The sequence below is a fragment of the Diadema antillarum genome, unplaced genomic scaffold, assembly GCF_040938485.1.
Source record: "Diadema antillarum isolate AM-2024a unplaced genomic scaffold, OU_Dant_1.0 seq00001311_RagTag, whole genome shotgun sequence".
In the NCBI taxonomy this organism is placed as follows: domain Eukaryota; kingdom Metazoa; phylum Echinodermata; class Echinoidea; order Diadematoida; family Diadematidae; genus Diadema; species Diadema antillarum.
The window spans coordinates 553,743-564,231 of record NW_027272084.1 but is presented as its reverse complement, the minus strand read 5'-3'; the positions used below and the strand labels follow the sequence as shown (position 1 = coordinate 564,231).

The 10,489-nt window shown below is 38.5% G+C and overlaps 1 protein-coding gene across 1 annotated transcript in view; it reads right to left on the bottom strand.

The window, feature by feature from the left end:
- Nucleotides 1-743: 743 nt before the first annotated feature.
- Nucleotides 744-10,489, bottom strand: part of LOC139708138 (ADAM 17-like protease) — a 51,213-nt gene continuing 41,467 nt past the window's right edge. Inside the window, exons 14-21 of the mRNA XM_071620115.1 lie at nt 10,230-10,365; nt 9,704-9,874; nt 8,675-8,748; nt 7,280-7,389; nt 6,527-6,605; nt 5,341-5,429; nt 3,088-3,141; nt 744-1,360 (exon numbers count right to left, since the gene is read on the bottom strand). Coding sequence (XP_071476216.1) covers nt 1,271-1,360; nt 3,088-3,141; nt 5,341-5,429; nt 6,527-6,605; nt 7,280-7,389; nt 8,675-8,748; nt 9,704-9,874; nt 10,230-10,365 — 803 coding nt within the window. The 3' untranslated portion in view covers nt 744-1,270. The remainder of the gene's footprint in view (nt 1,361-3,087; nt 3,142-5,340; nt 5,430-6,526; nt 6,606-7,279; nt 7,390-8,674; nt 8,749-9,703; nt 9,875-10,229; nt 10,366-10,489) is intronic.

Genomic DNA, 10,489 nt, shown 5'->3' with positions numbered 1-10,489 from the left:
TTTCAAGAAATGATTTGTTAACACAAACATTGAGCATGTTTTATATTGTTTCTAAAGATTTGCCCCCCCCCTTTTTTTCTCTCTTTATACACTCATAAACACATGATCAAATAACTGGGAAACAACTCTACAGGAACATGTAAGGATTGCATAATTTGACACGACTACAAACAACCTCCTAAAGTAATTTCTCTCAATACTTTTTTTTTGTTTTTAAAACACAGTCAACTACGGGCCTTTCAGTACCATCGATATATTGTTAGAAATACAATCAAATAAAACATACTTATGATTTTTTGAGGTTGCTTTCTTATCATTATTTACATAAATCAGGAAAAAGAATCCTGCTTTCATTAACTGGGGTCTAGTTTTTACATAATGTGATGCACAAGTACTGTCATGGTGGCTGACCCACATTTTGAATTCTAGCTGTCATCATTGAATTGGCAAACATTAACCAATTCGCAACCCCTTCCAAGTTGATGTGGCTCTCAAAAGTCCATTGGTAGGACAATAAAATCAATATCATAGTACTTAGGCGTGCAAGGGTTAATTCAAAGACATGCACATGCTGAGCATTTCATTCAAGTTTAAAGGCATTCCATTTCCATATTTTTGTCTCTATTCACATACTGCTAGGCTCCTTGATTAAAAGTCTTCTGGTGGTTTATTGAAGCATACTTAAGTTCTGAATACACTAGAAACTCTTCCCTTCATAAATTATGTGTCGTAAATGCATCCTTATCAGGACCTAAAAAAGAAAGCTGATGTATGGTATCAAGTCACCAAAATAAGCATAAACATTATGATTAAAGTACTGTGGTACTCTCTAGGTCCCTTTTCCACAGAAGTCAAACCAAGCTGCCCTGTCTAGTTCATGCCTTCTGTACACATAAAATCTCATAGCAAGTTGTGACCTTACAAAGTGCATATGGGATTAAATGCATGATGCCATCTTGCAATTCCATTTGGGGGAAAAGCAAAGGAATTGGAGAGATTTTTCCTGCTACATGTTGGTCCTCCTGCATGTCTACACTCTATCAACACTGGCAGTGTGCATTTCCACATCTCTATCAATATCACGAGAGATTTATTTAGGTAAACTGTCCCTCTGGACCAAGAAAAGACATCACAGCTAGACAGCAGTATCCATGGAGACACACTGCATCACACTGTGAGGTGGTTTGGGTCACACCTTGCTTCCTATGGTAGCTTGTTAGTACAAAAACACCAATAATAAATAAGTGACATGATGCAGGGGTTGCATTCGTCATAGCACAGTCTCTTTTTCCATGACTTCTGATGGAGGCTTGTACCTGCGAACTCTTGGCTTGTCCTCTGGTAGGATCCTCTCATGATTCTACAAAGGGATGATAAATGACAAAATTGTTTGACATTTCTCACAAGCAAAAACAAACAAACAGATAAACAAACAAGAAAACTGTGTATGAATACAACACAGTGCAAACATAGTAAAATTCACACAACAGCAAATATCATGCAAAAAGAAATAAACAACAAATGAATGTGATTTGTCAACTCATTAATTATTTTGCGATCAGCATGGATACAAATAGATTGGTAATCATGACATTTGTACCATTCCATAACAAATTGCATAGTTTTCTCTGGTTCACTGGAGACTTGAAAGGGATATTTTTGGTGCACAGAAATAATCATATGCACTTAATATGGCCACAGAAACAGCGACTGTACTTGCAATGGATTTCATGGTACATTAATGTAATCGCAGCTTTCATTTACTGCCTGTAGATTTTGCACACTTAACAATGTACGAGCTTTGAATAACATCCTTGCCTACCACATTTAATTCTACATTTCTATAAAGGCAGAAGTAGACTGGCAGAGCCAAGTGAATGGGTTGATAAAGAGTTAGCAAAACTTGGGCTACCAAACACAAGGGTTTCCTTTATTCAGAACACCTTCACAATGCGTGATCTGTTTTATTGTTTGTGTTGTTTGAAGGTTTGCATGGTGAAGTAAATGAGGAAGAAAGATTTGCGGTGACACCATGTGTATGTAGTCCTTAATCGGATCGCTGTTTGGCAGAAGAGCCTAGAAAGAGGAGAAACGAAGAGGGAAGCGACATATGGGGGTTGTGAGGAGGGCAGAAAGTGAAGAGTGGGAGACAGTAATGGGCTAGAGGTTGAAGTTGCACTAGTGGAGACGGTAGAGAAAGGAACACAGAGAGTGGTAAGGAAGAATAGTGTGAAATCAAGTAGGATGTTCGGACATCGTTAGAAGGGGAAAGATGAAATAGAAGGGAAGAGGAAGAGGAAGGAGTTGAATGTTGGAGAATCATGGAGATAGGAGAGAGCAGTAAAGATTCATCAAACCAAGAGAAGAAAAACGAAGTCGGCGAACAGTGTGACTATGGAATGCGGAATCAATGGAGAAAGGACGAATAATCCCTCGAAGGAAGGGTAAGTAGAGGAGAGATGAGAATATGTTGATAGAAGGGAGATAGAGAGAGAGAGAGAGAGAGAGAGGCAGGGGGGGGGGGGACAAAGAAAAGAAGTAGAAAAGAACAAATTGAAATTCAATACGTAAATCAGAGGGAGCTAGTATGGATCCTAGAATGAAATGCTGCTGAGAGGGAGAAAAAAAAAAAAAAAAATGGAAAGGAAAATTGATGACAGTTAAGTCCTGAAAAGGTTCCTGTGGGAGAAAAGCAAAAATGTTTGTCCCAATGTAAAAATATCTCAAAAATATGACATTAATTCATTCTGAATAGTGAGAGCAATCAAACGATGCCAGGTGATAGAACTTCAAGATTATCAGTTTCTCAGTAATGATTATTGGGATTGGGCAGCTGACATTCACAGATCAGAATCATCAGGGATGTACCAAAGATCGGTCAGGGATTGGTCTCTTGTGTGCTACATGCATCTCAATGTCAAAAACAGTTCAACAGTCAGGGAAGCTCTCATCTTCTCTCAACAGGACATGAAGAGATAAGTTTTTACAGAGAAATTAGGGAGACATGACATTTCTGCACTGAGATCTGAGCCTGGTAACATCACTGCCTTAGAGATTACAGGTAGGAGGAAGAAGAAATGTGCTTACCGCTGGACTGAGCCACGTATCGATTGTATCTATCTCCTTAGACCTCTTCTTGTCCTGCATGATTCACAAAGGGAGATTCATAAATTCATAAGAGAAATGAAAACACTACATCGTCGCGTGGGAATGATAAGGGCATTAAGTTGTCACTAAACCCATAGGCCCAAATTCATGAAGGTGATACAAATGAAACCATGTTTTAAACCATGGACAAAAACCATGGAGCGCCAAGTGTCGCACGGAATATTTCATTACAAAATCAGTCATTTCGTCGATGAAATGATATTTTGTAACGAAATGACAACATTTTATAACTAAATGAACATTTCTTCCACGCAATGATAATTTCGTTAACGAAACGGTCACTTTGTTGACGAAATGACCAATTTCGTAACGAAATATTCCGTGCCACATTTGGTGCTCCATAGTTTTTGTCCATGGTTTAAACCATGGTTTCATTTGTACCACCTTCATGAATTCGGGCCATAGTGTTCAAAACAACTTAACGCCCTTCTCATTCTCAGCTGATGACATGAACTTCATTCATCTACATTTGTATATTATTGTTTTCAATCGTAGGTGTAGGAATAGAATTGAAGAACATAAAATGTTCTAGAATATGACTTGGTCCACTTCCATTCAAAAGCTAATGTACTACTTCACTACTGGGAATTCCCTCCTTTACCTTGCAAAGGGAACCAGCAAATGGGACCATTACAAAGGTTTCATGCATGCGAACACAATAACTTTGGTGCACGTCTTCCCTGGTGACGTGCAACGGTCACAAGTTTAAGTGAAAAGCACCTACACTGTGGCAGGCCAGATAGAAATCATACAGCTGAAGACATAATAAGCTCTTCCTTAGTAACTGCATTATCTTTTAGTATTTAACAAATTAAAATTGAACATTGCTACATGCTCTCACAAAAGGAATAACAGTAGGTCTTTTTAACTGGATGGTTATGATTTGGCAACATCTTAGTACATCAGAAATTCCAGCAGAAAAGTCAAATACCATTTATGCAATTTTTGTTGCTAAAACACTTGCTTATTCATGCTTTTCTCCACATTTGTAAGTTTATATCACTATAAATCTTGAATAACGTGAACGTTTTTCATGAAACTTTAACAATCAAGAAGGCTCTACAGGTACGCAAACATTTGCACACATGATGTGCAGTGGCTACCCATAGACATTACACCAGACTGCACACTAGTCTGCTCCGCACAAATCTGTTCTATGAGTCTGAAAAAGAGATCTACATTGAGTTCAGCCTCTAATTATGTGTTCTTCAAGTCAACCTCAATATGTCAAGTTCATCATACCAGATGATGTTATTTTAACTTTTGGCACTGTGTAATTTAAGTACGTAACCATGCATTACAAAACCTACATGAAGCTGCGATGAGAGATTATTTAGTTCAGGTTGGCTGATTGACACTGATGTCTGGACTCTAATTGCCAATGAATAGAGATTACCTAATCCCCTAATCCCTATTGTGTTACTATGGCCTTCTTGTTGGACTGAGGCACATTGCTACACCTGAGTGGGCTTGCTAATCTACAACTACATGTAGATTAAGTTTAATAGGATGGAATACTGAATGCCATGAAACAGCTTATCCAGTTAAAGCCAAGTACATGACTGCATTATATTGAGAAGTGATTCCAATTTCCGTCACTACTGCTATGAATGGATGATCATAATTTCCTGAAACTTAGCGCACTTGTGACGCACATATTCTTTCCATGACAATTTCAGGGTATCAATGTCATTACTGTGTTTGAAAGTCCTCATAGGGTTCTCATGAACGCTTTCAGGTGCATCAATTGTGCTAAATGGACATAAGCAATGTCAGACAGAAGACAGATGTGCACATGACACTTCTTTCACATAATTATTTGTCTCCACACTTCAGAGTTAGACAGTAGACAAATAAGTTCTTAACCCGTTCAGGACGATTTGATTTTCTTACAACATAGACTAGATGCTCGTTCGAGTATACTTTGGATTCGTCCTCAACAGGTTAAGAAAATATTAAAACATGCTCCGGCTTATTAAGCATCCATATGTGTATTTTTCATTTTGTTGCAGTAGATTTATTCATAGTTTGTTTGTTTTTTGTTCATTTAATTTACGTACTGCGAGTGTGATAACTAATCACAACTACACACATAGTGTGAAGCAAAGTCATAGAACATTTGGGATTTATGTCTAGGCTTAAGGTTGTATGTCAAAGTGGCTTGGGACTCACCACATAGTGTACCAGACAACTGCAAGGAATCCAGATGAGGAGGGAAATGATGAGAGTAGCACCCACCACATTGTCCTTGATGATGCGCCCTGGAGGGATGGGGAAACACACAGATAGGGTTAGGTACTATGCCAGCAGTCAAGTAGAAGCAGGACTGATCAGCCAGGAGTGCAACTTAAATCCCATACACTGAGTACACTGTCATATGGCCTGCTTATCAAGTGCAACGTCTGGCACAAAGGCAAGCATAATACAAGCCAATGTGTTGTATCGTCACACACACACACACAAACAAACACACCACATATATACAGATACACAATACCACAACATAATCACAACTACACACAATAGCACTTATAACTACACCATGATTTTATCGGTCACATACATATAATAACCAAGACTGAAGAGGATTATGAAGGTTTAACATATTGCAGGTCAGGGCTAGACTTCTGCATAATCCGACTAATCTCTGAGCTATTGATTTGTAAGCACAAATCAAGCATATCAATTTTCTGGTAGGTACAGTGCATTCCCGTCACAACTAGCACAGCTGTAACAAAATTCTCATTAAAATGATGTAAAAATTCATGTCTAACAATCATCACCTATCGTTATACACTTAACTACTCTGCTATAATGATTTCTTGATAAAACAAAAGAAAACTTCCGGTCTTGTAGACTTTGTTATACTGGGAGTCACCTGTGTATATGGTTGTGGCCAGTTTGATTTGTTCACTATCCCTACGACAAGCTGTGAAGTTCTTTTCAGACTGTAGATTTACGATGACAAAGATGGTTGCAGGGCAAACCTTCATTGATTTATCTTAGCCACCGAGTCAAAATTTTTAACCTGTACAAAATAAGCCAGTTTGTAGTAGGTTATGTGTACATTTCCGCAAATGACCCTTCTTTTCCTCTCTCTATTAAAAAGGCACTTCACTCGTTTTCAAAGCAACGTAATGCATAATCTTGCCTGACGTAACAGTTTGACGGAATTCATGTTGAAAGAAAGAATAAACTACGTAGCGTAGACAAAATGACCGAAATGGCCTGTCAGTTAACACTCTGGAAGAATCCATTTCATTGTGTTGCATTGAATGCATTTTATACAATTTTAGTAACAGGATCTGTTAGCTTAGAAGTTCAAGCACGTGCACATATATTTTATAGAATATCATACCAAAAGTGGTGATGGTGAAGCCCTCGAAGACATCAAAGAATCTTGCTATGGGATCCTGAGACTGTGGTACACACACTCCCTGGATGATTAAAACAGAAGAGAAATACAGTATATGTGTGTGTGCGTGTATGTATGTATAATCCTTTGTACGTAGTAAGTATTCAAGAATGTATGTACAGCTGTACGTACAGTGTATACATGTACACGTATGTATCATAATATTCACAGAAATATGTATGCATGTGTGTGTATGTAATATGCTCATATGCATATAATGTGTGTAAATGTATGAATGTATATTTGTGCATAATCTGAACTTTCAAGAAGCACTTAATGCATTTCCTACAACACTGTAACATTTGACATTTTGTCAACTTCTTCCAAGTAAATTCCTTTGTACTTTAAAAGACCACAGTGACATGATCATAAGAAGAAGATGAAATCCAAAAGGACAATTAACACTGATATTAAAGGATTATGGCAAATGATCATGATTTTAATAGAATTGTAGTCGGTTGGAGATGCTTCCGAACAACACCTCATTACAAGTGAACTGTTTGGACATGCGAGAGCAGGATCTCACATTATGCCATACGGAAAATTACAAATTAAAATAGAATTATTAATAAAACATGACACATTATTTATTGATTAGGAAAGCTGCTCTGACTGAAAAACAACGACTGAAGTATACAGCTACTAATGAAGAGCAGCTGCACAATGCAATCCTCACTGATTACGGAACTTAATTACCTCCTGACACACGCCCGACTCGCATGGCTTGCCGTTTGGGACCGGAATGGTCGGGGGAAACGGGAGGCATTCATCGCTTTGTAAGCAGCAGAAATAGCAGGAGAGCTCCACTGAATGATAGAAACCAGAAGGGAGAGAAAGGGAAGTCAGACTGATAGATTCTCTCCCTTTTTGTTTGAAGGGAGTTTTGAATATAATATTTCACGGGTGTTGCTGTTGTCTCTTTGCTGTTCATACAATCATACCAGCAGAGTAAGCAGGATAATCCAAGCATAGAAAAACAATCATTTATCAGTAGTGTCTAGGTAAATATTTTCTGTTTCATTTGCTATCTTTCTGTACAACTCAGTCCCACATATTGCAAATTGTGCAATACACAAAAACAACTTCTCACTACACTGTACATCATTCCAGTGGCATTAACATTGTTTTTGTTTTTGTTTAATCTTTACACCTGAATAATCTCTTTCTTTCATTCTGACATCAACAGCCAATCGGTGTTTTCACATCAGCCGATAAAAACCAAGCTCGAGATATTTTTCGCGATCGCAAATTAGCGCGCTATTTCATTTCCTATTCACATCAGCCCGAAGAGAAATAGCCCAAAATATTTTCGAGCTAATTCGACAGCTGAGCATGCGCAAACAGTGTCGGGTATACCAGTATAGCGCACGCTTTCGGGTCACACACGCTAGGCATGTATCGCGATGCATCGCGCTAATTTCTTGAGGTGATTTCACATTATCAAATAGCGCGCTAGTTCGCTATGTTATCCCGCTATTTCAGATATTTCCCGAGTTGGACTCAAGAAATTTTCTCGATGGGAGCGATACAATTAGCGCGCTAATTTGTGTTCACATTATCAAATGGCGCGCTATTTCGTGATCGGGTTAATTTCCCAAGTCAGAAAATAGTGCGCTATTTCGAAACATCGGGCTGATGTGAAAACGCCTATTGAAATAAACACTTTGGCGATATATTTCATGCAATGTGATAATCAGAAAACTTGTGTGTCTCTTGACAATATTATATCTGATCATCTACAACAATTACGGTAAAAAGCTTACGAATGACACTCCATATTTTACAATGAAGAAGAGTAAATCAACTTTAGACCATTGTAAGGCAACATGAAAGTAGTTTGATTTTCATCGGGAGGGGTAGCGTGTACAAGTGTTATCAGATGCAATGCTAAACTAATCAGATTTTCTTGGAAAAAAAACAAACAACAAGAACTTCTGCTAAAATGTGTGCAACTGCTTTTAAAAAGTCTAAAACACTTAGACTGCTACGGTAAATGGTCAGATGTTCCTCTGAATCAGCAATGACAGTTATCATCTCATCATCTGAATATAAACCAAACACAAATATATGACAAAGTATTTGTGAACTCACAAGAAGAGCAAATACAGGAAGTAAAACCTCTGGCCTCGCAGAACGCCTGGCACTGTCCGTTCACGCATGTACCACTGCAAAGAGTTAAACAAGCACAGGGCGTAAGTACAGGTAACATAATCAAAAAGAAAATACATTACAGAAATCAGAAAGTGTGCTAAGATGGAGAGCCAACATGACCTGTTAATATGAGATTTGATTTCATTGTCCACTTCACAAAGAAATTCTCTTTCTACTTTGCTGAAATGTGACCTTGCATTATTATTATTTTTTTTTGTCCTTTTTTTTTGGTGACAGTCAAATCTCGATGGTGGAGATTCACAGCTTTCAATAAAAAAATAATGCTTCAGAGTTGAATGTTCCTAAAGGCAACCGCAAACTACACGACTTTCGTTCGCACGATCAACTGACTTTGGATCTGAAATAAACAAGCGTGTTTATTCCGAGGCTATTCTGATTTATTTCAGATCCAAAGTTAGTCAGTCGTGCGACTGAAAGTTTGTATAGCGTGCGGTAGCCTTGACTAATCAAAATTTAAAGGACTGACCGTCCAGCTTGCAGGAATGTCAATTTCAAATTTGGCAAAGGAATGAAGATCTCTTTCTGAGACCACTCCCCTGGAATTCAAGCATATTGGAAATGTCGTATTCCACAGGCATGCGATAAGCAATAGGCAAAGTCAATTGGAGCCATAGTTACATACAGATTCTGAGAAGAACCGATTTCACTTGACTTCACATTACCTGGCAGTCTACATCATTTTACATAAACGCAAGCATGATGAAATTATTTGCTATCTTAACCCTTTGTGCCCTTTGAGAGCCGACTGGCACAGAAAACACCCATTGATGTAAACACAGACAAAAGACAAGGGCACAAAATGGGTTTGAGCATCTTACAGTGGATAGAACCTAGAAACACAGACAGACAACTCTTGTCATACACAAGGAATGAGGTCTCTGAGATTACAGATCACTCAGCTTCTCTAAAACACCCGTCCTCTCTAAAGTGGTAAAAGATTGCTCTTACTTGTCAATACACTCGGTCCCATCCTGCACCGGGCGGGGAGGGGGACAATTGAAGTTGTTACCAGGACAACTGGCCTGGGCGTCACAGTAGGCATTCTGCTCCGTACTCTGCCTGCAGATCTTGGTCGGGGGAGCGAACTGGCAATTCTCGCAGCACTCTGAATTTTGATCGCTGTCGATGGGTGGGGAAACATAAGGTTACCCTATTGTGTAATTTGCAATACCATTTTCAACAACCAAACTGAATTAAGTGAGCTACAGCATATTTCACTTTCATTTTATTGTGAAATTCCATTTAATGTTGAACAAAAATTGATGAAAAAGGATAGGTATCTATATAAAGGAAAAAGATAATACTTCAAGTTTGACTCTTTGAGGCCCAAACTAATGTGCACATAATCCTTACTTATCATCTCTATTACATGCAGGCATCACAAAAAAAAAAGAAGGAATATAGCTGAAATACACAAAGAATAGAGGATCACAAAGCGGAAACTCATGGACACAGCCAGAGGAGTCACCCTCACCTGCAGATCTTGCCTGGCTTTAGCTGACAGGTGGAGGTACAGCAGGGGTCTGGGTGGTTGGAGTCAATCACCCCTACATCACACTGTTCACCATTTTCCAGACGGTAGTTACCACAGAGGGAACTCTGTGATGGCTCTGTACATGGACAGAATGAAGGCATGTTTGATTGCTTGTTAGTTTGTTTTTAGACTGATCTACTTGCTTCTTTACAAACTATCTACTCATTTATATGATGATTGTTCATATGCATCGTTATCAC